Source organism: Zootoca vivipara, chromosome 3 (assembly GCF_963506605.1).
Source record: "Zootoca vivipara chromosome 3, rZooViv1.1, whole genome shotgun sequence".
Taxonomy (NCBI): Eukaryota; Metazoa; Chordata; class Lepidosauria; order Squamata; family Lacertidae; genus Zootoca; species Zootoca vivipara.
This window is the reverse complement of record NC_083278.1, coordinates 92,367,116-92,394,964: the sequence shown is the minus strand read 5'-3', so window position 1 is coordinate 92,394,964 and position 27,849 is coordinate 92,367,116. Positions and strand designations below refer to the sequence as shown.

The window sequence follows — 27,849 nt, the reverse complement described above, 5'->3', positions numbered from 1 at the left end:
CCCGGAACGTCCGTGACAGCTGCGCGGGTCACCCGGACGGTTTAAGAAGAGGGACATACCGAGGGCAAGATGGCCGCTGCCATGGCGGGTTCACGTGGGGAGGCCGAGGCTGCCGGAGCCGAAGTCGAAGAGAGCGGTAACGGGCGCGAGGACCCTGTTTGCGCTGGGTGGGGAACCCCGGTGGTGGAAGGGGGTGGCAGCCAGGTGTTGTAAAGGGAGAAGTTACGGGGCGCGTGGATGGGCAGCGGTGGAGAAACTCGCTCCTCTGCACCGCCGGAGAGTGGAATGGGGCGAAAGTGCCTGGGATCAAGTACGGTCTTCGCCCCACTTCCTCGTTCCCTTTGTTTCTACGCCTCATTCTTGCTTTCTACACAGTTCCGTGTTCTTCTCTCCCACTGTTGTATGCTGGTTTCCAGTGCTCCCCCCCCTTCTTTTAAAAAATGTTTAGGGGCACTCTCGTTTTGACTCAAGAAAATCACCATTTTATAGTTCAAATCGGGGAAAATAAATACAGTAAATGGACAAAAGTACCGGTACAAAGATTCACAAAATGTTATGCTTCCCCCCAGAAAAAACAACAACCCACTGCTGGTTTCATTTCTGTGCCTAACGCGAACTTGTTATCCAGGATGCCTGAATCTTGATCTTCGTTGTCTTTTCTAAGCTTCCTGGATTATGTGGTGCAGCAAACAAGAACAAAAACCTGCTAGCCTATTTGCAAAGCTTGAACAGGGTCGGGTATGGTTTCAATTTGGATCGGGGATCACGTGTTGAGATTTGGATTCCAGGGAGTTGGACTAGATGAGCCTTGGAGGACCGTTCAATTCTATGACAACGCCCCCCCCCCTAGATAAGATTGCTATGTATTTACCCTCCCCGTTCTTCATATACCCCTTTTCTATCTCTCTCTCAGCACACTTGGAGAGACAGCACCCACTATGCTGTGGGGAGTGGAAGGAGAAAGAACAGTAGGATGGCTTTCTCTGAATAGCAGGGAACAGTAATGAGCTTTCCTTTCCTTAATGATGCAGCCTTGTTATTGCTCTGGTTCATATCCTCATTATGTAGAAATAGAAATCACTTTGGGAGACAGAATCTGATGACTTGGGTCAATTTTTAGACCTTTAAATTATTTGTACTATTATTTATTTATTTATTATTACTGATGAAGTTGAAAGCCTTTAGATTTCACACATTTTTTTACTGGACAAAAATGGAGCATCACTCAAGTGTCAGCTACGAAAAGTAAGGGTAGTTGCAAATAGAAGATCACCCAGTGTGTTATTGGCTTATATATTGGCCCAATAGCACTGCAGTAGCCAGTGTCAAAGAGATTTAGTCCTTGTTAAAAACTTAACTAGCTAGTTTAGGACTGTTTTACACCTTACAAAATTTTGATATGAAAGGTGATATAGAGTGGAACAAGTGAAGACAAATTTGGTGTGTGATTGTGTACTGATCCTATAACTTAGAATCCAAGAATGATAGAGTTGGAAGGGACCCCGAGGGTTATCTGTTCGAACCCCTGATTTTTATTCTGCAGTCTTGTACCCATTTGGGAGTTAAACTCCATGGAACACAATGGGAATTACTCCTTGATAGGTTTGTATAGGATCATGCCATCAGACATGCAGTTGTGTTGTACAGACAGTTATCTACACAAAGGACAGTTTGCTGTGAGGAAAGAATTCTGGACTAGGTGGGCCTTTGCTCTGATCCAGCTGGCCTCTTCTCATGTTTTTTATATACTTGTGATCTTGAACATGCTTTCTATACAAGTGCTTTACTCCTTTATAGCTGAGGCTGGCATCTACTTAAGTGATATCACCTGATGCTTGGCAAATTACAGTCTGTCAAATGGTGATAAGAAATACCTCTACGCTAAGGATAATTGGGATTAAGGGCTTGAAAGCATGTACTGCAATCTAGAAATAATGGTGAAACTCCTGAGTTAACTTTGTCCTAGGTCAGGGGATGTTTTTTGGCTGCTGATAAATCGGCATCCTGTTGTGAATTTATTAACTGAGCCAGGAACTGCTTGTACTTGCCAATATTGAACTTCAGCTGCTGAGGAAATGATTTTATTGTGCTTATGAATATATTTGTACTGCTCAGCTGCAGTGAGTAAAATAGGCAAATTCTTACAGTCCATTTTTGGGTTGTCACTTTCCACATTTCTGTGATTGGGGGGGGGGGGTTGGCCTGAATAAAAGTATTACAAACATGAGGACTTAGCAGTTTTTTTTCTTAAGGCCCAACACATATTGTTTTTATGCTAATCTTTGTACATAAGTGCAGATGCAGAATTAATCTGATGCTCTTTCACTAGAATGAAACTCATTTAATATTTTTGAACTGGCAAAATGCTCTCTCCCACATCCTCTTTGAATGTCAAAGGTGGATTAGTGGTTAATTTGGTTTGGTTTTGGTGGCCGGCTAGTGTTAGTCTGCATACTCTGTACTTCATAGAGATGGATGAGGTCATTCAATGTTATCAGATGCTAAGCAGTGTTTTTCATATCTACTTTTGGACAGATTGACAGTAGTCTACAGTACTGTATTTGAATTTTAGTAGGTACCTTGTAAGCAAGCTTTCACCTTGGGTATTGGAGGGACTTTGTTCCCTGATGATTGACAAGTAAATATCATCACAGGATAATATGGACAATTGATACTTTGTTCTCTGAAAACATAGCATACATAATAGGTCAGGCACATCATGTAGAGTGCTGTGTTACTCAGACTTGCATATGTTGTTGGTAGCCAGAAATTGATGAGAAAATGTTATTGATGGGAGTGGCTGGGATGTTATTGATGGGAGTACCCAACCATATGGGCAGGGTATAAATAATACAATTATTATTATTATTATTACTGCATTGTCACTTTAACATCTCTTGTGGCAGATGTCTGTCAGCCAGTTCAGAGACTGAAAGTGCTATCTGCTATATATTGTGGGAGCAAATTCTGTGCCATGTGCCAAAGTACAGTACAGTGGTACCTCGGTTTATGAACACAATTGGTTCCGGAAGTCTGTTCATAAACTGAAGCGTTCATAAACTGAAGCGAACTTTCCCATTGAAAGTAATGGAAAGTGGATTAATCCGTTCCAGACGGTCCGCGGAGTAACCGTTCATAAATTGAAGCGAACTTTTCCATTGAAAGTAATGGAAAGTGGATTAATCCGTTCCAGACGGGTCCGCGAAGTACTTAAACTGAAGCGTTCATAAACTGAAACATGGGTGTAATTGGTTTCGGAAGTCTGTTCATAAACTGAAGCGTTCATAAACTGAAGCGAACTTTCCCATTAGAAGTAATGGAAAGTGAATTAATCCGTTCCAGATGGGTCCGCGGCGTTCATAAACTGAAAATTCATAAACCGAGGTGTTCATAAACCGAGGTTCCACTGTACATTCTTCTGCCCATCATTTGTTGTAGAATGACTGAGGTTTGTTTGAGAATTAGAGTTGATTAAACATGAACTGTGTTTAGTCTTTTCTGAAATAATGTTAGCTAAGGGTTGTAAGGATTTTGATTGGTGGTAGGCTGTGGCTGATACTGCCAGCTACTTAATCTGTTAAAAAAACAAGAAAGCTGTACCAAAGTGTATTGAAAGGTGTTTTGGCTGTCTTTTCAGCCTGCTTCCCTGTGGGGTTTTCTGAAACTATTGGGTGGGAAGAGCAGTAAGAAAATGTGTCCTAGTAATCTTTTCTCTTTTCCCAATGGGCTGCTGGATGTTTTCTTCCCCTTATCAACCACTAACAAACTATAAATTCTTACAGCCTGGTCAACTAAATTCTTACAACATAGATGTAGTAGCCTTAGCTTTATTCCTTTAAGAGGTATCAGAATAGAAGGGATGGACAATTACAGCAGAGTGAAGCCTCAGATTATCTTCTCTGTATGGAGGAAATACCAGTGACCGTTTTAATCAAACTTGCACCAAGTGAAATCAGAGGTACACTTGGCATGTACCGTATATGCTGAATTGGCTTGTATCACATGCTTATTTTAATCTATCTTGATTTTGGCATTTCAACACTAGATGTCAGTGTTGTGATTGTAATCTCTTTAAATAAACCAGAAACACGTTTCCCCCCTCAAATGTGTTGCTCTTACCCAAAACATTAATTCCATAATAAAGTATTGGGGTTTTGTTGATTCTTCTGCCATGACTTCTGAAATCTTTGTTCTGAAAAGGATTTTGTGTTTGTTTTTATTTTGCATGATGTGGATCCTCATATTTTCTCAATTTGCTGCAAATAGTTTTTTTGCAGGTTAGTTACAGCAGGAAGTGGTGACTGGTCCTTTGAATTCCAGTAACTTGGGACAAATTATCCTTGGTTAAAGATGCTGTCCAAGTAGCAAGGAACTGGGCATACCTCCTCTCAGGGTGAATTGCAGTTTAAATCATGATTTAACAGCAAGGAGACAGGCCAATTTCTATTGTCTTATTAAATAAAGGTTCCTGTGGATAGTTTTGTAATGGTGCAAATTTGACCACTAAACAAAATAGCTTACTGGAGAATTACTTGCACTATTGTTTCATTTTTACAACCAGCCACTACATTTCTTTGTTGTGTGGTATGTGTTAATTTTACATGGTTTGCTTTTCTACCTCTAGAGAGAATATCTTTTAAATGTTTCCAAATACAGTTGTACCTTGGAAATCAAACGGAATCCGTTCTGGAAGTCCATTCGACTTCCAAAACGTTTGGAAACCAAAGTGCTGCTTCTGATTGGCTGCAAAAAGCTCCTGCAGCCAGTTGGAAGCCATGGAAGCCCTGTCAGATGTTTGGCTTCCAAAAATAGTTCGCAAACCAGAACAGTCACTTCCAGGTTTGCAGCATTTGGGAGCCAAACCGTTTGGGAACTAAGCTGTTCCAAAAACCAAGGTATGACTGGGATAGGGCTAGAGAACTTCAGACCTGGGGGCCAAATACACAGCCTCTTTTTCTGCCCTTAGGAACACTCTCCTCCATAACTCTGCTTTGCATCCTAAGCATCTTTGCCTGGCTGGAATGTGCCCTAGAGTTCTGCCTCTTGCTTGTTTGGATGGAGGGTAGAGAGGGGTGTGGGTAGAAGCCAGTCTATTGTACAAAGGCAAAACTCACATTCACCTCTCTGCCCACTTTTGCCTGGCATGTGCCCCCAGGAAGCTTGTCCAGAATAGAAGTGGCCTTGGGTATTGCAGCCAAGGCAAAGCCTAGGAATATAGGAACCCTGAGCACTGGAAAACTTTACTTTCTCTTCCTCTTGCCAGAGTTGCTCCATTTTGCTGGTGCAATCCCACCCTCACAAAAACAGAACGCAAAGAAAACATTACAAAACCCTGTGAGTGACAGGTTGAAGCACTTTCTGAGTAGTTGCTGAACAAACTCGAACACTTTATTTATTTTTAGGTGAACATGAAATACCTGGCTGTGCTTGGGTGGTAGGTGGAAGTTTATCATGTATTAAGAAGTAATCTGATTGGTTCGTCATTTGTGGAGAAAACCCTTCCTTATCTCAGTGTATGTAATAGAGACATTGGTTCTGTTTAGAGATGAACTTTAGGACTAACACACTTATCTAAGATGGTTTTAAATTAGTCATAGAATCATAGTTAAGGGAAGGGACCATGAGGGACATTAGTCCAAACCCCTGCAATACAGGATTATTTTTGCCCAATGTGGGGCTCGAACCCATGACCCTGGGATTAAGAGCCTCATGCTCTTACCAACTGAGCTATCCCATTGTATTGGTATCCCAAATCTATTAGAAATATGAAGGGTTGCAGCCAAAGCTCTACAATTGCAACTCTGCAAGTGTAGTGGGACTTCGCCTTCCTCTTCTCCTGCTTTGTGCCCCTAAAATCTGCTCCAGTTCCCCCCAGGGACTGCGGAGGAACGTTCCCTCTGGCAAATAAAGGTATCTTGCTAGAAAACGAAGACCGTTGCATACATGCTCATTGAGTTTGATTTTTCTCCACTGCTCTTCTTTTAGGTTCTGAGTGCAGCTCAGGCATTCCAGAGGACAGCTTCTCTTCAGGGGGTGAAGAACTTGATGGCGATGATGAGGATGAGCCTCAGACCCCAGACACGAAAGCCAAAGATGCTGGAAATGCTGGCTGGGCTGATGCCATGGCAAAAGTGCTCAGTAAGAAAGTTCCCCAGAGTAAGCCCACCATACTGGTTAAAAACAAAGAGCGGGATAGGGAACGAGAGAAGGAAAAGCAGGAGAGGCTGGAGAAGAGGAGAAAGGTAAGGAAGCAGATGCAACATTATGATACCATACATTATGTCTTCCATAAAAACAGTCCTCCCCTTTAGCATTTATTCACACTAACTCTCAGTAGCCAGATTGCTAACCTTTTGCAGGCAGTGATTTATGAAAGGTCAGTTTGAGAGACACCTCTGGGTTCCTATGAAGCTTGCGCTCTGTGCATATGCTTTGGCGTGTCATGGTAGGGATCACTAGTGTGCTCCAAGGGTAAAAAAAAGCAGCCGAAACATAAGCAAAGTTATGCTTGTGCAGGAGTTCAAAGCTCATTGGAGGAGCAAGTTTGCTCCCTAGCTGCTGACCTGGGACCATGCCCGCAATTTACTAAAAGTACCATCTGAATTCAACCTCAGACTGTTGATTCCATCTCAGTTAGCATATTAGCACTGGGAAAACCGAAACTGGGACGAGTTCTGGCAAGTTATCTATGCAGAATGAACATGTCACTCAAAACAGATGATGCATACTCAACCTTTGCATTGTTGTGTCTCAGAGTCCAGGAAGGAACAGGCCCCTCCCCTCAATAAGCCAACTCCTAAATCAGAATTCAAAGCACTGGTTGGCACTTTTGTGATTTAAAGTTATTTATTGTTTGAAGGATGCTGGTTCCTGGCCCTGTAAATGAGCCAATAATTTGTGTAGTACTACATTTTAGGCCCGGGGTTTGCATGGTTCCTGGTCCTTACGGCTGACAGTGCTCCCTGTGTCAAAGTGTAAAATTTTGGGAAGCAGTGCTTTTCTGGGAGTTAATAAGACATGCTTAGGTCACTGCTGATTCACCTGGTGAACAAGGTACTAGTCTCTTTTGAAAGACACTTAGGTTTTCCACTCTGTTGATGACAGTGATAAGGTGGGCTACAATTCTTGGGTCTGGTGTTTCACATCTTTTAATGACTGGACAGTGGTGCTGTATAAACTGAACTGATTTATATGGTGTGATTCATTACCCAAGTAAGCCAGGGTACCAAGTAAGCCAGCTGCTCTTACTTGGTATGAATCTAATGAAGCTCTAATGTGTATTGAAACGGCTTCATTTCAATACCACTGTGTTACCAGACCACAGCTGCTTTACTTACTCCCGATATTTTCGGATGAAAATGTAAGGCTATAATATAGGATCTATTCAGTCACTGTTTGCTCTCTGAATCTGGTTTTATCAGATAAATATGTGGGGTACCACAAATTGGTGGTGTGCTGTTAGTCTATAAACTGATTTGTTCATCATGAGATAAACTTGAAACAGCCTGCCTTTTATTGATTCCATGCTGATGGAAAACTAAAATAGGGTTAGCTGTTTGATCAGAGGCCAGAGCGTAGTCATCAAGACATGAATTCATAGCGGTCTGCCTGGAATTATAAAGATAAGAGTTTTCTATAACTTCATAAAAAGAGGCTGTGGGTAATGGAGACTTAGTGTTAAGAGGGTTCAAACAATGTTAACTTGCTGTTCAATTGTTTTAAGAAGCATGACAGTCGGTTTTGCTAAAGTAGAGTCCGGGGAAAGGTAGGATAATAAACATAGATGTGTGTGTTTGTGTGTGTATGAAATTGCTGTCGATAAAGATAGGAACCGTGATTGGGTTTGGTTTTCGTGTCTAAATCAAGAAATCTTTACACACTGAAGCTGGTTTCTTTTTCTCACTAAACATTGGGCTATCTCAAAATATAATACCGTAAATCCCAGTCTTAATCTTCATAAGTAAAGTGCTACGTTATTAAAATGAAGTGGGAAATGTCTCCAGTATTCCAAAAATCATGATAACGCTCTTTATCTCTAATTGACAAGCTTCTGCATATTTGCTTTGGAACTGCAGCTAAGACATCTGCATATTGGCATTGAAGCTGTCTGCTCTCTCATGTAAAGCATAAACTCCAGTTTTAACTGTAAATAATTACTGGAAAACAATTGGTTCATGTTATATTAAATATGTAACTCTCTCTCTCAAGTGTTACACATTTAATATAAACTTTTAGCAAGCTGATTTAACTGTTGTGTTAAAGTTGAAGTCTGGCTGTATGAAGAAGTTTGATGGCTCCACCCTACTTAAAAATGGCAATCCTTTTATTTTTGAAAAACTAACTGCATTTGTTCTGAGCTATGTTAAACAACTTTAAAAGTGTCTGACAAAATAGCGGATGAACTGAGAAACGTTTTGGCATCAGTAAGACAGGTGGATTTCAAAACAGACACTGGGAGTTGAGTATTGGAAGGAAGTATCTTCTCTGTCACACCTCCTTAAAAGTTGAAGAAAGGTCTGGACAATAGCTAAGCATAGCTATAGTATGTATCATACTCCAATTTAAAGTTGTGTGCATCTAGAACAGGCATGTCCAAAGTCCATTTCAGGGGTCTAATCTGGCCCCTGTGGCAGTTTATTTCCTGGGATAAAAAACTTCAGTCCTAAAAAAAGCTCAACAACTTCAATCCTAGGCAACAACTTTGGTTGGCCCTCACGGCCCTTCACTTCATCAAATCTGGCCCTCTTTGAAAAAAGTTTGGACACCACTGATCTAGAAGCTTCTTTGCTTCTAGTGTCTTAGGCTTGGATGGTTGTACCATTGGAATGATTTCTAGTCTCGGATATTGTTCAAGGTTCCCCATAAAATGCAATAGTCACATATATTGTCAGAGTACTGAGGTTGCTCATTTGCTCCCAAAACATTTAGAGTCTGAATACAAGGTCACTATCACTGGGCACCACTGCTTATTTGCGGGCAAACTTACTCAAGTCATTCTTGAAGAGCTGCCCTGTATATTATTCATCTGTGGTGGCCAGATGGTGCTGCAAACCATCTGGGAAGGGGGTAATGCCCCACAAATGAGTTGGGACCTGCATACCCTTCAACTCTAGTTTAGAATTCATTTCATAAGAGGCTATGCTCTAAGTTAACTATTTCAACCTTGCAGATCAGCTTTAAACATTAACTTGCCCAGGATAAATGGTTCAAAGTAGGTGTGATGTTGTTTGACTGAGTTTCTTTGTTCTTGGTGAGAACAAATAATCGCCTGCCTGGGTGAGCACCCAAAGGTCCTGGTCACACTGCAGTTGTTGACTTTGACTGGCAGGAGAACTCAACGCCCAGAACATCCCTGCTCAGGAATCCGCTTGATCCATTGGTTCTATTGTAGTTGGAAAGGTTCACTGGAGAGCCTGTTATGTGAAAATCCACACCACTGACCTGTTGGGCCTATTGCTTGGCACTAGAGGAATGATGCTGTTAAGCGTAGTTGTATTCTCCCCATCCTCACCTAACGTCGTCCTACATGATTTATCAACTCGGTTTTCTTAAGAAATATCTATATGTGCATGCTGCATTTTTAAAATGCCTAATGCTCTTTCACATAACAATATTTATGATGCAGCTTGATAAAAAGCGGGAGTGGGAAATGATGTGCAGAGTGAAGCCAGATGTTGCGAAAGACAGAGAAATGGAGAGAAGCCTTCAGAGAATTGCCACGAGGTAAGAGTGTGTGTTTGGGCTTTTGAAAACAGATCTAAAGGCATGCCTGAGTAATCTGCTTCTAATCAAATTGAACTCTTAAGAAGTGACTCGTGGGAGTCAAATGATTTATACCTAGTTCTGTCTCGTACAGTATCAAGTTCAACAAAAGATTTCAGAAGTCTTATGAAAGCTTAAAATTTGGACAAGACTATAACGTGTTAAGTGTTCGCCCAGCAGGAGTTCTGGGCCTGAGCTCATCGTTTTTGTTAATTCCATACTTAGAAAATACACAGATCAATCACTTCTCCCACTCTTTGTATTTCTCTAAAGTGCATTCACCAAAACTCGCTGTTCTTGCGGTCAGATTACTGTCTTGCATTAACCTAGCATTGCACCACATGGCTCTGGTCTAGCACATAACCAGTGCATTTTCTTGATCATATCAGTGGGCTTGTTTTTGACATCCTTACCTCCACAGAGACTGCTTTAAAAGCTTGCCTCTGAACTTTGCGGAGGTGGGTGTGCTAAGTCATTGGCTGACTCCTCTGGTATGTCCCAGAACCTAGTGTCACACTTTTCAGTTTGTTTACTACTTGTTGGTTCCGAGTTCCTTTTCCCTTCTGCTTCTGTCATTTTTGCGTGCACTGACCCTTAGCAGGAATAAAAGCATTTTGATAATTTATCCAGTGTGCATACACACACCTGACAGGTTGCATAGACATGCACACAGATACTCTGCCAGTGTGTGCACTCCATGCCAAGAAGAGAGGTTTTGCATGAAGCAAATGCCTTTTCTGTGCTGACTCTGCTTACAGAGCCAAGGGGTTCTTTGATTTTTCTGTCCTCAGAGGAAGATGCGACTTGCGTCTTGACTTAAGTACAGGAGGATGCAGCTAATAACAGCTACTTCTCTCAGACCAAGGGAGATGGTAAAAAAAAACTCTGCTTGAGATTCCTCTGGAATGTGAGGGAGGCATCCACCCTTCTTCCAGTAATTGCTAAAACGTGGGACCAATAACTTTTACTAAGTCTTTTCTCAAACTGGGTGCCACAGAAGGCCACCTGGTTCCCAGAAATGGGGGGAAAGTGAAGAGGCACTAAAACAATAGGGGAGGTGACCCCCACGGTGCACTGAAAATATGTCGTTTATGAATTAAGCCCAGTGTTCTTCGATAACAGTTACCCAGGGGCACTATAAAAGGAGGAGATGAATCCTGTGTATCCATGTAAATCGTTTCAGGAATAAGACATTTTTATAGGCCATCTGAAAGATACTGTAAAATACTGAGAATAATTCCACACAACCTACTGGACAAAAGTGTTGGAAATGAGGCTTAGTTCCGTCGCAGCAAACAGCACACAAACCAAACTCACTAACACAAAATGGGCATCAACAGCCTGGTTCATAGGACACTTTGCTAATGGTAGGAATATTCCTTGCTTTTTCTATAGGGCCACGTCATTTTTTGTGGCAATACTGGTCCGTGGGTTTGGTTAAGGTTACAAGCAAGCCTGAAGATACCGATGCTCATGGCACACAAGTAGCATGGGATTGTGATGTCTCTTAATTTGATTTTCCTTAACATGGTGCTACTCTCCAAGCGCAAACTGGTGTGTGGTGTTAAACTGGGCTTAGAATGTTTACTGGATGCTTGAAGGAGTACACATTGTTGCCGTCACAAATTGGGGGCCAAGGTCTCTTAGCCTTTGGGTCGGTGACTGTATGCGGTGTCCTGACATTTCACTGTTCTTTGACTTTACGAAAAGTGCATAATTTGGATCCCTTTTGGCTTTTGAATTGTGTTTTAAACCCACTTGCGTTCCGACTTATTACCCTGACTCCTCTTGTTGTTACTTTGTGTGTCTGGTGCAGTGGGGCTGAGGAGACGCTTTATCAAAGCCATGCTACCTAGGAGGTGTGGCAATGAAACAACAGGTGCCTAACCACTCCTCCTTTCATCTGCCAGGGGAGTCGTTCAGTTATTTAATGCTGTCCGGAAGCATCAACAGAACGTCAGTGAGAAGGTGAAAGAAGCAGGGAGTTCCGAAAGAAAACGGGCAAAATTGATCTCCTCCGTTTCAAAGAGAGACTTTATCAACGTATTGAGAGGAATGGAAGGGATGGAAACGGAGCAAAAAGCTGCCAGGAAGACCTTGAAAAGCGAACAGGTAGGCGCCACTTCTTGGAGCAGTTGTTCTAATGTGGCAGAGTGACCCATTCAACTTGTGTCTTTGTGTAATTTTGCTCTCCTGGCTTCAAATGATTATGGAACTTTTTCGGTGTCAGGTAAGTTACTGCTTGAATGTTATTCAAAGTTTTGGAAGCTATATAGCCTGTCTGGGGAACCTTAGGCCTTCCAGATTTGCTGAACTAAGACTCCCGTCAGCCACAGAAAGCTTGGCCAGCAAAGATGAGGGTTCAGCAACACCTGGAGGGCCCAAGGTTCCCCAGACATGCTGTGTTTCATGACCCTTGCTGCTGACTTTTAGAGAGTGCTGGATTCTGCAGTTGCAGTACCCCTGACAGATGGCAGTCTAGCTTGGATACCTCCAGGAAAGTAAAGCCCACCATTTCCCAAGGCGGTCTAGTCATAGCTGCCAAGTTATCCCTTTTTTAAAGGGATTTTCCCTTATGCTGAATAGGCTTCCTCGCGAGAAAAGGGAAAACTTGGCAGCTATGGGTCTAGTCCACTCTCGAAGAGCTCTTACAGATTCAGTTGCTAAGGTTTTCCCTAAGCAAAGTCCTTATCTCGTTCACATTTTTGTTTTGCCCTCCTTGGGGTCTGGATAGCGTTGAATGGGCTTGGTGGGGCAATGGAACTTAGAAGAACACAGCCATTGACACCAAATGCCCCACTGGAAGTTACCGCTTCACATTTTCAATAGAGTCCTGGGTATCTTCTTTTGGAGCATCTTAAGGAGAGATGAACATATTCAGTACTGCTAACTTTCTAAGACAGATTTCCCCCTTTTGGTCCTTCAGTGTTTAGTCTTGGACAGATTTTTTTTTCTGGGAAATGGTATTGAAATTTGAGTTAGAAACTATGTCAGCACTTGCAGGAAACCTTGGCGCTCTCATCTTGGTTGAAGAGGAAAAAGGAGATCTTATGGCAGCATTGTTCTAACTCCAAGCTACCATCTCTGCTTTCAAGTGGTCCACTTTATCCCCTATTGTCCTTCTCTGCACATCTTTGCGACATGCATTGGCTGAGTTCAGGCATAATGCCAAGCCATAGTTAAGAAGCCAAACGATGGTGCTTATCTGAATTGTTTCCTATTTGCTCATCATTCAGCTTCGTTAGTTCACTCCCATCTCCATCTGCAGTAGCCTCATGAGCTGGAGCAGTGGCCCTAAACAAGCTTATCAGTGATCTGTCAATTCAAACATAAAAGTATACCACAGCTTATCCTAGCTTCAAGCCATGCTTTGAGTTCGATAGCTCCAAATGTGAGTAGGCTCACAATCAGACATTATGGAACTACAGTTTAAAACAGGCATAAGCAAACTCCGGCCCTCCAGATGTTTGGGACTACAATTCCCATCATCCCTTGCTAACAGGACCAGTGGTCAGGGATGATGGGAATTGTAGTCCTAAACATCTGGAGGGCCGGAGTTTGCCTATGCCTGGTTTAAAATAAGCAAATCATGAGTTTGTGTTGCGTATCAACCCAGCCTCTGTCAACCACTCTTGCTATGGATACTTGACTGATGGGCCATTGATCTGAACCAGAAGGACTGTTTACATTCTGTATATTAAGACTGTTGAAAACTTGAAACAACAGGTTGGAGGTTAGAAATTCTGTCTTTCCTACATTTCATCTGGTACTTACCATTACCTGTGGTGGGCTTGTGAATGACTTGGTTCTGGGGCTGACCTCAGAATGACATTTGTTCACACTGATTTGAATTGGGGAGAGACTTTACCTGCAGTGTTTTAGTTTTCATGAAAAGTTCTGCCGAGTTACCTGTGTTCCAGCCCAGCTCCAGGGTTCCTGCCGACACAAGAATTCCTTCCGAGAGGAATCTGCTTTTAAAAAGTCGTTCAAGGGCAAAGATGTTGGATCAGTCATATTTGAAAGGGAGCAGGACTTGGGGTTTCGGAATCTAGAATTTCAGAAGCTGCATGTTTATAATGCATATTTGTGTTCATGCTTGAACTTTGTGCTCGCTAGTGGGTGGAATACTTCTCTTGGCCCCATTCCATTGGAGTTAACTAAGCGCTTTCCTGTGCCAGCAAGAAATACTTTAATCAGTTGGGAGACAACAGTTTGTCATGCGTTCTTTGTTTAGTGTGCTTTCGGGAAGCATGCCGAAACACTCCGTGGCATGAAGAGCCCTCTGAATTTCACGCAAGTGTACGATTAAAGTATTTTAAAAATTCATTGGGTAATAAGAGTAACTTAGACTGTCGCCAAGTGTTCCATTTCTCCTTAAATCTGCCCGGCTTGCTTGATTTCAAAGGCTGGAAAAATTAGAATAATAAGCTTGATGTTGTAATAGAAGCTCTCCAGTGCTGCTGTTCGTAATCTGTTGGTACACAGAAACTTAAAACTGACTTACAGGGCGTGTTGCATAGCTAGCTAGTACTGTGGTCAGAGTTGGTGCTTTGGTTGCTGATGGAGCAGGTCTTGTCACTAAAAATCATTGAGGTTGGGTGGGAAGGCAGGCCAGGAGCTATGTGGAAGTAAGGAGGGGGTAATATGCAAGAGTGGCCTAGCCAAGGAGAATGAAACCCATGCCATTATGGTATATTGGGGGGGGCGGGACTGGGCAGGCTCCCATTTGGGAGGGTCTTCACTCTCCTTTTGCCTGGAGTACTTGCAGAATGAGAAGAGAACAAGCTCCTCTTGTGAAGTCGTGTGTGTGTGTGTGTGTGTGTGTGTGTGTTCGTGTTCAGTTTTACTGTGGGTTAAATGGAGACTGCGCACAACTCGGCAGTATATGCAGGTGTGCTGTGAACAGTATCTAGCCAATATGCATAGTTGCCAAGCAGAGACTCCTGTGATTTGACTAGGCCCCATACATATCTTACCCGCAGAACTGATGAGCGAAACGGGCGCTGGAGGACGTCTTGTTTCTGTACGGCTGAAATGTCCTGGTTGTCTTTTTGCATGGTAAAAAGTATGATGTGGGGTGTTTGGTTCTCTCCCCACCCCCCGCCTGGTAGGTATTTCAGGAAATCAATTTTGGATGGCAGAAGCTTTTGTCAGCTTCCCAAACCTAACATCTGATACCTTCCCCTCAACCCCTTAGTTGAAATAATGTTATAAAGCTGGTGCGGAGGTGTGCGAAATCCTGGATTTTTAGATCATATGCATTTGCGGCAAAATCTGCCTTTACAGTAATGCCTTGGTATTTGTGGCTATTCTCTCCCCCCCCCCCCTTTTCACTTCCTGCAACTTTTTGAACTCTAAATCTCTTCCTACTATTCAACTAAACCAACTTGGGGGGGGGGTTGCCATGCAGCTCTCAGTCAAGGCTGGCTTTGGTTTTGCTTTTGTTCCCCACCCTTCACCTTCTAAAGAAATAAATGGGAATTGAAATGTTTAGCATCAGATAGGAACTTGACCTCAGAACACAAATATTTGTGGATGGGGGGTATTTGGGGGACATGTGTATTAAGCGTTCCTTCCTTAAGGATTTCTGCAGCCTTTATGTGACAGGTAGGTTGTTAATGCATTGAGTGGAACCGCGAAAGATGGAATTTGCATGAATATCTCTAGGGTAATCAGTTTGCAATGGATAAATACTGTCAATGTATTAATTGGGGGGGTTATTAAGCTTGATTGTGGCCATAGATCAGAGAGAGGTGGGGAACACAAAATTTCCTCTGGCTCTATGAAATGAGTAGATGTCAGAACTGTGCACATTTTTGTGCTATGCATTGCCAAAAGTGTGCACCACCACTTTGTGTCCTTTGTGTGGGAATGCCTATAAATGTGTGGTTATTAGGTTTCTAAACTGCTTTGAGCAGATCTCTCTCTCTCTCTCTCTCTCTTTTTAACCTGGCAAATCCAGCTTTGGAAAGCAAGTTTTAATTAAACTTGAAAAGTTTTAATTGAACTTGAAGAACAAATGCTCTGGTAGGCCAACTTGTAAGTGTCGATATTCCAAGGCCACAGGGAAGGAATCTTATCAGTTCCTACACTATGGTAGCTTAAGGTCAGCCACAGGTCATTCAGAAGCCCTCGTCATGATGAAAGGATTTATTTTGCCTCTCCAGTATGACACTGCCTGCTCAGCAGTACACACCATCGCCTGAACTGTCGTGTGGGCAGCAGATGTGCTCCTGATCAAACCTTGAAACAGAGAGCAAGACCTCTCCAGTGCCTGCGATTCTGTATAGCTTTCCTAAGTAACTGCATGCTGTAGGTTAGACCTGCTTTGCTTGTGTTCAAGCATACACCTTATCTCACCACGTTCTCAAAGTAGCACATGCGATCCTTAGAGAACAGAGCATGCTATAACGCAGAATTCTTCAACCTTGGGCCCCAGATGTTGTTGGCTTCTAGGTCCCATGATCCAATGCCAGCTTTGCCCAGCATTGATGGGGCAATGGGAGTTGTCCCACACCATCTGGGGACCCAAAGTTGAAGAGAGCGGCACAAGCAGGATCTGAAGTAGTTGAACACCACCCTCGCTGCCTAAGTGCCTTGTTTTTTATTTAATAGAGGAATTTAATGCCATGGAGGGTACATTCCTAGGAAGGGTTTGTGGTACATCTTCCTCGCTACATTGTGAGCTGGATTTTTTTGGGGGGGTCTTTTTGAAGCTTTTGGCGTTCTACAACTGCAAAAGATGTAAGGCAGATCTTTACATGAAGCGGAATAAGGTGGTAATATCCCAAAGTTTGGGAAGTGTGGGAAGTTTCCCTGCCTAAAATTGTATGCAGCTAGAAAGCCAGCATTTTGTGTGTGTGTGTGTGTTTTGGGGGGGGAACCACAGTCTGATTTCCTTCCCCACCCCTGCTTACAATCTGATACCGTCTTTATCGTGCCACCTAATTTTGCTGCTTCTGCAGATCCTGTGCATGCTTGTTCACGTTCTCCAGCTGAGAAGGGTTTTCCTATCGCCTGTCTCCTCTACAGCTGCAGTGAGGTTTCACGGTCTGGTGTTTAAAAAGTTGTTCATGCTTCTTTTAAAAACTGTAGCCCTCTCTGCAGATTTTGTGTGCTCAGATGGGAGTAATTATTTTTTTGAACAGGATCCAAGGACTTTGCCTTTCATATCATTAACGGTTTATCAAAGTATTTCTTAATCCTCGCCGAACCTGCTGACTTTTGTAATATATTTTTTTCCTCTCTCCAAGGTACACAATGCTTGTTTCTGGGCAGGATCTTGTGGTCTCTGCCCTCTTCCCATCTTCCTTATCTGGAAAGCCTGCTTGGAGAAGGCAGCAGGGCTTGTTTGTGCTGCACTACTTAGAGTGTGGTAGCAGTGAGGGGTGGCAGGCTTGGAACATTTGTATTCTCAGCGTTGAGTTGAGTTATTCTGAGCATGGCCTCTCACATAGGCATAATGGGGACATTGAGTCTACTCTGAGTATATCTTTATTGGATGTTCCCCAGTACTTGAAGGGTTTTATCTCCACTGCTCCAGTGCCCACTGTAGGGCCAGCCAGGAATACCAACCCTGCCTTGGACCCCTTTGCACAGGGAGTACTAAGATACAATCTTCTGGGAGATAGAGGATGAGCACCAGCGTGGTTTTGGAGGGAGATAATGCAAGAACTTGGCAGGCTGCGCCGTACTGTTGATTTCTACACTGCCCCTCTTCCACTGAGGCTAGATGCAAGATGCAGAGTCTCCCTCCCTACTGGTCAGGATCTTGCTCCCTTGTTCATCATAATGCATCCCCTCTGCAATTGGGAAAAGTCTTGTGTTTTTGCTCCCCTTGCTCCTGCAGTTGTGTTGTACGTCTGCATATCTGCACTCTGTAGTCAGGCTGCGTCCAAGTCCGCACTAAGGAGACACTTGGGGAGAGGAGCAGTTAAAAAGCTCCTCTGTGCTTTTTAAAAGTTTGTTATGCGAAGTGTAGCTGAACCTCATATATCCTAACAATTCTTGTGCAAAAGTGGAGGTGCCTCTGCTGGGTGGCTCTGCTAGAAGCACTGTAGCTGCTTGTCTGCATACCAGAATCTCCCTCTGCTATTATAATATATGAGCTAGGGAGACGTTTGGAACGTGTTAAGTAGCCCGAAGAACAGGACTGCATTGTAGAAACTTGCAACAGAAAAAAAACACCCCGTATTAAATCATAGTGGTGATAAATCAACAATTACATGACCTGTTTTGTGCATGTGTTCATATGTAATGCAGGACCTTAAATTAACAACCAGTACTATCCATTGTGTTGAAATATCTTGCAAGGGGATCTCGGGTTGTTACCTTATTTCCCCCTGGTATTGCTGCCAGAATGGTTTTTTTGTTTTTGTTTTTTATTTAAATATAAAAATGGTATATAAAATAACTTGGAACAACCTGTGATACACACCTTTTTATCTAGTACATGTATTATGCACAGACATCTAATTCAATTAGGACTGCTTTATTGAACTTTAGAAGCATGATAGTCACAGATATTTTATTTGAGTTTTAACTTGACAGCATTGTACTAACAGCTTCTGTTATTCCTGTGGTCATGATTGTCTCGGATGCTCATTCACCTGCACTACCTCTCATTTAGGCTCCCCCAACCCTAAGCTGTCTTTTACATTGAAGTTGAAAATGGCACCATTCAGGTCTTTGTTGAGCCACATTGTTGTGGACTACCATGACCATAGTAAATTCTGAAATATAAACTTCCTAAGCTTTCGTTAGGTATCTTTTTAATTCCAAATTGACTTCTAGCTTTGGACTCAGTTGTATAGAATAGACAGCGTGCCTTTTTCTTGCAGAACGTTGCCTCCAGATTTCTTCAGGGTTTTGGAAATGTGTTAAGCAATGTGGAATGAAAGTCCTTGGTAATGAAGATGTGACTTTACCCCCCCCCCCCCCTGTTAAGAAAGTGGTCAGGAAAGGGCATTTCCTAGCAAACCAGTCAGAAGAAGATGGGAAGGAAGGAGGATGCCTCTCTCTCTTCCCCTGCTCCTTAGCTCGTGGTGCATCGAGCTGTATTTGTCCTCGTTTGTGAGACTTTGCACCCACCATCCTGTTGCTTTTCAGTAGCCAGCCTGCTGCTATCAGAGCCTCATGTTTAACCATCAGTAAGCAGTGCACCTTGGGAAGCAGTTTTGCTTTTATTGTGTGTGTGTGTGTTTGTGTGCCTTATTGAGCTTGCATCTTAGTAACAACCTGGAAAGATCATAGAGGCTTTGGAATTAACTGGCAAATCGCAGTCCAAGCTTTTTTATATGGTCCATATCACAGTTTAGGAATTGGTACAGAATGGCCAGGATTTGGCAGGCTCTTCTCCAGTGAGGCCAAGGGCTAAGCTAGCATAAAAATGGGTTCTTTCCGATAGACGGTCTGATCTTTCCAGGTCGGGATTAAGATGTTCAACAAAGCATTACGCCTTCGTTAACCCTACCTGGCTCATGAACAGAGAATTTAGACCCTAGTACTGCCAGTCTCTCAACTGGCTCTGTACATATTCCCCTAATAAGAAGTGCATTCTTAAAAGTAGGGGGAATTCTACAGAGAATCTTGGTCTATTGAAAACATCTCAAGTTTAGTGATGCAGATTTAAGTTAATAAGTGTTTTTTTTCCCCTTTATAGAACAATGAAGCTTTTCTGCCCCAGTACTAATTGTATATATTTTCGAACATGGAATCCCAGGGGTGGAACAGCGCTGAACACTGGCGGGTCACATGGAAATTATCTGGCAATGTTGCAAATCTCATAGAGCCATGGGACTGAAAAGGATAATTAGGACCCTGCTTCTAAGGCCCCTCCAGGTTAATTTGCAGGTGCAATTTGCCACTTGTCTGCTCATTGAGTTGTAGTTTGAAAGCCACTGTAGCTGCTGCTGCTTAACTAGCTGCTTTGACGTGACTTTATGCATGCTCATTTCTATAATTCTACTGCCGTTTTGTTGTTCAAAGTAAAGTTCTGTAGGCTGGAAAGCAGTCTAGTTTTATCCCTGTTTATTCAGAAGCAAATCCTGTCGATCTGTTAGTGCCCTGGAATTCAGCAGCTTGGACTGGGGCACTGGAGGCTGATTCCGTAGGGCCAGTGGGGCACTGCCCCACCAAACACATTCTGCCCTCGATTTCTACCTGCCTGACTCCTTGCAACCAGGTCAAGGGGGTGGCACTGCCCATCGGCATCCTGCTCCTTGGGCTCAGTATTGACTTTGTAGAGGAGGAAGCGGGGAAAACCAGGGCACCAACCACTACTGGGCTGGAAGTAGGAAAACATGAGTCATTTACCCATTTTTATGTATGTGCTGAATATCTGACCTGATTAAATGAGCCGCCACTGACGTGTACCAGTGCATAAACCAGGGGAGTAGAGGAGAGATGGTATTGGGCCGTCGCTGAATCCTGAATGCCAAAAATGGAACAGTCAGCAGCTGGAGAGGAATAGTATTGGAAGCAACTGAATCTGTCAGTTTGATTGTGCAGAGTTTCTGTATGCTATACATTTAAAGCAGCATGGTGTGAAAGTGGCCATTGCCTCCGTGTCAAAGAACTGCTATAGAAACTGTGCACATTCCAGCTGATAAGGAGTGAATGTGGCCAGGGAAAAACTCTGTCATAAGCAAGGTAGGTGGGATGAAACTGGGAGTAAGTAAGGTTGCACCCAAAGGCCTGATGTTAATTGTGGTGTCCACTATCTGTATCATGCTTTAGCTTACCCTGCCAGATCAGACAAAAGACCTGTCTATCAAAGCATCCTGTTTCCTACAGTGGGAGACTAGATACTTTGGGAAAGCACCCCAGGCGGGCGGTGAGCACGATACCCCTGACTTGCTACAATTCCCTATTGACTGGTATTCAGAGGCAGGCTTCCTCTGATCCTAGAAGTGCTGTATGGCCCATTGATGCCCTCCGTGCATTTTTCTGATTAAGTGCTGGGCTTAAGATTGCAGGAGCTTCATCCTTGGTCAGTGTCAACCTGAGGCATGTGTTTATTCACATGGTTTGAAACAGAACCCAAGTGAGGCTGTTAAATATTGGGTGTACATGGAGACAGGTTGCCTTCCTTGGGTGGTCCCCCAGCAAAGACTCAGAAAGCGAACCTGTAATTCCACAGCTCTGTGGCTAATTAAAGCAGGACAAACACAACACTTCTGTGTGCTGGAGATGAAGTTATCCAGAATAGAATGGAGACCAGGTGCTGTAAACAAGTCTCTGCAATGTTTGCTTACTGGGAATGCTTTCCAGCAGCTGCAGCAGAACCTCCTGATTAAGAGCTGCTGATGGGACTGTGGGTGTTCAATTGTGTACATCATTTTTCACATTTTGAGTTTTGAAGCCAGTATAACTTGCTGCTTGGGTTTTGTTCCAAGGCAGCAGTGGCCAATTTCATCACCCACCCACCAATTGAAATTGCACAGTCTACAGAGAGGACTGGAGTTTATTTTCAGTATGGCTCTCAACTGACTGAAGCCTTATTTTTTTTAATGATTTATCACTTGCCTTTGCTTAAATCTAAATGCATTTTGCATATTTCCAAAGCTGCAATGCCCCTTTGAGGCCCTAGAGGGATTTTTGTTTCTTCATCGTAGAAATTCTAAACGACCTGATAAACCAAAGTTGCCACATGAAAGAAATAGATGTCTTTAATATTCCTCCTCATTTTGGGGACCTGTGATGTACAGTAATTATTACAGTAATGCACCAAAGTCACAATGGCTTAAGAATGAAGCAAGTTCAAGTCCTATCAGACAGCATTAGGGAACACTTAAATGCTGTATTTAAGTGGCGCTGTGGGTTAATCCACAGAGCCTAGGGCTTGCCGATCAGAAGGTTGGCGGTTCGAATTTCCGCGACGGGGTGAGCTCCCGTTGCTCGGTCCCAGCTCCTGCCAACCTAGCAGTTCGAAAGCACGTCAAAGTGCAAGTAGATAAATAGGTACTGCTACAGCGGGAAGGTAAACGGCGTTTCCGTGTGTTCTGGTTCACCAGAAGCGGCTTTGTCATGCTGGCCACATGACCTGGAAGCTGTACGCCGGCTCCCTCGGCCAATAATGCGAGATGAGCGCTCCAACCCCAGAGTCGGTCATGACTGGACCTAATGGTCAGGGGTCCCTTTACCTTTAAATGCTGTATTGCCATTGATTCCCACTGTGCACTGTTTGCTTCAGTTACCTATTTTTACTGAGGAGGGGGGTGGGTGAGGGAGGTCAAGTTTGTTCCTGATGTGCAATATACATGGTAGCTACAAATGCAGATGGGAAGGAAAAGCCATCTTAAGATTTCCTTTAAATCTCCTTTTGCTATGAAGGAGAGATGCTAAGTCAATATAGCTGGGAAAGCAATGCCCTTTTCGGTCTCAGTCCCATTGATTCATAGGGAGCTTAAATGTTCAAGCTTGCAGTGGTTGTATTTAGCCATTCTCTGTATATAGCGTTCTCTCAATGTCCCAGCTGATGTCTTTGCCTATCAAAAACTCAATTTGTTTTTACACCCAAAGACTGCTCATGCGATCAAGAATTAAAGCAGGGAAAATGGGTAGAAGCTCGCTTGTGCTGTGGCTTGGCAAACTCAGTGACAGGAGAATTCCTAGGTAAATTCTCAGCTTCAAAGTTTGGCCACAATCCTGTGCAAGGCCAAATGAAGATTTTACATACCTAACTAGAAAAGTCACAAGCCCACCCTCCACCCCAAAATTTTGGGGGGATGAAGCTTTGAATGCTTTACAATGATTCGCATTCAGCCACCCTGTAAGAATTGCAGTGCCCCAACTAGGAACCCCCAACTTGTCTCTATTTTTATTTTACTAATTGAGCTTGGACTGCCAATATGTTTCTACTAAATGGAGATTAGTTTGCCCTTGTAAATGAGTCCTCAGAGTAATGAGCAAAAAGCTAGTGCAAAACATGTTTACTTGTAAGTCCTTTTGATTTCAGTACAAGAGCTTAAGTTTGCCGTTTCTAAGAAGTATTTCTCACATACACGTTAGACTGGTTGGGAAGCAACAATAAACAATGGTTTGTTATGAGCACCAGTCTTGGGATTTCGGCCCTCCATTGTGCTCTGTGTGTATGAGGAGAGGAGAGGTAAAGCTTCTGCTTCTGGTGTAGAAGAAACTGCAGTTTGTTCCACCAGAAGCAGGCCTTTGCTGCAAGGATAATGTTAGGAAATAATACAAGACTACCCAGTCCCCATTGAAATTTACAATTTTTATTTTTATTTTGCTTTGCACCAATGAAGCAAACGTGGAAGACCAGCCATCTTCTTTTCTGGGTGGGTGAGGAATTTTGCACACTATTACTTCAGCCATATGATTGTACTATTCTTATTACAAAAAAGCAAAAATAAGTGCCTACCGGTATGTAGGTGCCTATGTAGATGTGGGGGTTTGTGAATATACACCTCTCTGCACTGCTGTGCCAAGATACAAATTGTTTTGGCTTCTCAGGAATGTGCCATTTTGGAAGGCAAGGAATGTAGGCCTTGGCTTAATAAGGTAGAATTAAAGTTGCATCATGTTGCAGGTGCCAGGAATAAGTTTGTTAGAGGAAGTTTGATTCTGGCATTAGATAATACGTTTTTGCAGAGGGAGAGTCGATGTGAGCTAATTGCTAATCATGTAGACAAGGACCTTATTGTGTTCTTTGGACTCTCTTCTCTTTTAGGAGAACTGGGTCAGAATCGATTCACATGTTGTCCCATGGGGTGAAGTCAATGCGCACATCAGATAGGCTGATTTGTGTTTGTGGGCTTTGAGTTTAAAAAATATGTTAGGTGGCCGACAGTGCTTCTCTGTCTATAGGTGTCCTCCCGCAAGACAAATTTTCCATATGGCTGTCACTTCCACGTAGAAAATCACATATACTCTTCATATACACAGTGATGTATGAAAAGGGCATATTTTGCTGTGTAGATGTGGTACAGAAACCCAGGACTTCTCACTTTACATATAGCAGATCAGTGTTAGAAATTCAGATATATAAGCTAGATGCAAAATACCCCCTTAAACCAAGGTTACAGTTACCAAAATAGAATGTCTAGTTGCCATTTGGGGGCAAGGCGGCTCTAAAGCCTTATTTTTCAAATGTTTGACTGACTGTGATTGATTATCAGTTAAACATCTGGCTACTTCGGTTGACAACCCTTGAGAACTAAAAGAAGAATAGTCACTTTATCCAGGGATAGTCCACATACCTATTGGCCTATTCCTACCCCCCTTCTTCTTAATGGTGACACAGACAATTCATAGTATAAGGATATTATTCACAAAATAAAAAAATCCTTCCAGTAGCACCTTAGAGACCAACTAAGTTTGTCATTGGTATGAGCTTTCGTGTGCATGCACACTTCTTCAGATACACTGAAACAGAGGTCACCAGGTGCTTATATATAGTGAGAGAGTGGGGAGGGGTATTACTCCCTCCTTGTGGTGGGAGTGGGTGATTGAATTAACTGTAACTAGAATTATGTTGTTAATTTGATGTTGAACATGGCTGAGCTGCATTTAATAGGACTGAAAATGAATCATAACACTGGATCTCTGTAAATTTTCTTTGGTAAATGTTTATTAAAAAGAAAGCGCTAAATGCCTTGTTGATGCAATAGCACTGCAGTCCTATATGTGTCTATCTAGAAATAAGCTCCATTGAATTCAGTGGGATTTATCCCCACGTAATTGTATATAGGAATGCTAACTAAATTTGTTAAGCCACGGGTCACGTTGAGCTTTTGTTGCAAAGGCTATCATAGCTATGCTTTAGTATGCTACTGCTTGAATTGTAGCCACCACAAAGTGGTGCTGTTGCACTGTAGAAAATGTCCTTTTTTCTTCTTCATTCTCAAATAACGGACAACTAGTGAAGTTCTAAATCCTCAGTGAAAACCAAACTCCGCATCTCTCTTCTGTCTCTTTTATACCTTCTCAAAGTAGCCTCATACTAGCTGCTTCCAAATTACCAGTGTATTGCTATCCAGATATGAACTTGTTGAACAACAACAACAACAACCACATGGCAGCTTTCTGCTATGGATGATAGACAATTAAGTCATACTCTGAATAGACCCACTGAAATCAGTGGGTCTCCTCTGAGTGTGACTATCGTCAGATATTGCCCCATATGACTGGCTCACACCAAGGAGGCTTTTAGGTAACTAACCAGATACGCTAAATGTTAACTTTGGGGTGAGTTGTTTGTTTCAGGACTTTATGGAACCCATGTTTTGTAAAATAAAAAAATTCCTTCAGTAGCACCTTAAAGACCAACTAAGTTTTTATTTTGGTATGAGCTTTCGTGTGCATGCACACTTCTTCAGGTATCTGAAGAAGTGTGCATGCACACGAAAGCTCATACCAAAATAAAAACTTAGTTGGTCTTTAAGGTGCTACTGAAGGAATTTTTTTATTTTACTTCGATCCAGACCAACCTACCTGTAACCATGTTTTGTGTTGGTGAAATGTGCCAGGAAATGTCTTAATGAAGCTGTATCTTGAGAGTAATAAAAGAGAGGCAGCTTGGATTGCCACATAGAAGTCTTTTTTAAAGACACTGTTTCCTGAGTTAACTATAAATTAATCCATGGGGGTGGGGAGAGGTCAAAGTGCACCATGCCATGCTCGTAGCCTGTCTGAAAATAGCCAGCACTCTTTCTACTTAAGCATCCAATGCTTTGTCCTTGCACGCACCTTGTTTGCAGATATAAAATGAAGCCGGTCCTCAGTTCACATGTATTTTGAAATCTCTTGGAATGACACAGAGTTGGGAGTTGCATGCATGATCCGAAAGCTTTTAAACTTGATCCACCAAGAGAGATTTGGGGGAGATGTCTTTGTGCATTCCTGTACACTCTGCAGCGCTCTGTGCTTTCCTGTAGATCCCAGATGTAGTTTTTGCGTTCAGCTGCTAGTCCTCGAGTGCTGAGAGATTAAGTGACGTATGTCATGCATGAGCCAGCCCTCGGATTACTACTAAAACGCTGCATTTCTTACAGATGTCAAAATAAGCTCTCTAACATGTTTGATAATGGAGTATGCTGTAAACTATTTACTGAAGAAGTCTCCAGTTAAACATCTTTAGTTTTTAGAGGTGGGAATCACCCGTATTTGGGGATTCACGGAGCTTATGTGATTGCCATACAATGCCAAGCACTCTTGGATGAGGGCTGAGTCTCTAGAACCATTTCTTGTAGGATTTAGGCCTGCTTTTGGTCACCTCCAGGGACCAAGACCACCAGGAGTTTGCGTGCAATTCTCCTCGGTAGCTTTAAATGCAATTGACCATGGTATCCTATGGCTCGGAATTTGAGGCACCATTTTCAAGTGCTTTTGTTCAGTGGCCTCTTCCAAAAGATGTGCTGGCAGACTGTTGTTCTTCTACTCATGTTTTGGTGTCTCCCTGGTGGGTGGTTCACCCTGTTCTTGACAGGGTTGTACTACCCCAAAAAGGGGCTGCCTGCCTGGGGGTGTTCCAGCATTGTTGGTGAGGGCACATGTTGCCTCTGTAGGCCAGGTTGCCTTTCACCAGCTTAGGTTGGCAGGCATGCCAGGTACAGGTCTGCTTTGGGTAGATATAGCCCAACTTCAGTGTTCTATGTTCTTCTGATAACCTATGTTTCAGTAACCTGCTGGTTGGGCTACTACATGGGGCTGCCATCAGGCAACATGATCGGTTTGTAGCAGTGCTTTGTCAGCTCTGCAAGCTCCCAGTCTGGGTTTAGTTGACTTCAGGACTGTGAAGGACTCCCTGCTAAAACCTTCAGTAGAGGCACGTCTTCTCTGAGCACCTCCACTCTATGGGGTGTCATGAGTAAGCTACTGGAGAAAGAACCCTTTTGGTGCTTCTTTGACTTACAATTTTCTTGCTTTTAAGATGGTTTGCTTACATACATTAATTTCTTTTTTAAATTGGATCTTGGGCCTTTCTTTTGTAAGCTCTAGCCATGTAAGTAGGTGTCGGTTGTGAGCCAAGTAAGGTGGGGTTTGAGTGAAACTATTAATAATTGTAATTTATATTACTAGTTACAGGTAGGTAGCCGTGTTGATCTGACATAGTCAAAACAAAACAAAACAAATCCTTCCAGTAGCACCTTAGGGACCAACTAAGTTTGTCATAGGTATGAGCTTTCGTGTGCATGCACTTCTTCACATTTCATGCCACCCATCTGACTGGGTTGTCCTCTGGATGGCTTGCAACAGATTAGAAAACCACAGTAAAGCATCAAACAATAAAAACTTCCCCATACAGGGCTGGCTTTGGATGTCTTCTAAAGTCAGATAGTTGTTTAGTACCATGACATCTGAGAGGAGGGCGGTCCACTGCCGTGGGTGAGAGACTACTGTGATACTAAGAAGGCCCTCTGCCTGGGAATGCTTTCATTACTTTTTAAATATTTCCATTACTTTTTAAAGCAAGATCCATGTAGGGACCAGGTAGCATATCTGTAATTCTAAATATAGTCAGTCTTGGATGCTTCCAGTTAAGGTAACTTAATTTGCTTCTGCTTGATATTACCATTCACACTCTTCTCCTTTCCCAACCCTCAGGATGAATCTAGATCGGAAGAGGGACCGGCCTGGAGTATATTGCGAGACGACTTCATGATGGGAGCTTCCATGAAAGACTGGGATAAACAGAGTGATGGGGAAAACGCTGTTGGAGAAGACAGTGGAATCAAGGAGGAGAGTGAAAGTGACTCAGACCGTTGAAATCCAAAGCGGTTCAAAAACTAGTGGGTTTTTTTGGGGTGGTGGTTAATATAAAGATTCTTGGTTCAAGGAAGGATGCCTTTTTTCTTACAGACGGTCTCTTTGAAGGTTGAAGGGAAACTTGTTTTAACAAAGCATCGTCCAACAATCCTGAAATCTCTAAAGATGTCTAATTTATACATATTTCCAAAACAAAGCTGTATAGTCAAAACAGCAGCACCTGCCCAGTCGGAAAAAGGGAGGGGTTTTTGCCAAGGTCTCTATGAGTTTAAATATTAACATGATGCTTGCATTTCCACCTCTCTGTTTGTAACTTGGCTAGGTGTTTATCAGTTCATAAAATAAAACAGTGAACTACCCTTA

At 42.8% G+C, this 27,849-nt stretch overlaps 1 protein-coding gene across 1 annotated transcript; it reads left to right on the top strand.

Annotated features, from left to right (window-relative positions):
- Positions 1 to 27,849, top strand: RRP15 (ribosomal RNA processing 15 homolog). Its single transcript, XM_035111354.2, has 5 exons — positions 1 to 136; positions 5,986 to 6,242; positions 9,626 to 9,723; positions 11,673 to 11,874; positions 27,325 to 27,849. Exons 1-5 carry the CDS (start codon positions 70 to 72, stop codon positions 27,484 to 27,486), a joined length of 786 nt encoding a protein of 261 aa, XP_034967245.1. The 5' UTR covers positions 1 to 69; the 3' UTR covers positions 27,487 to 27,849.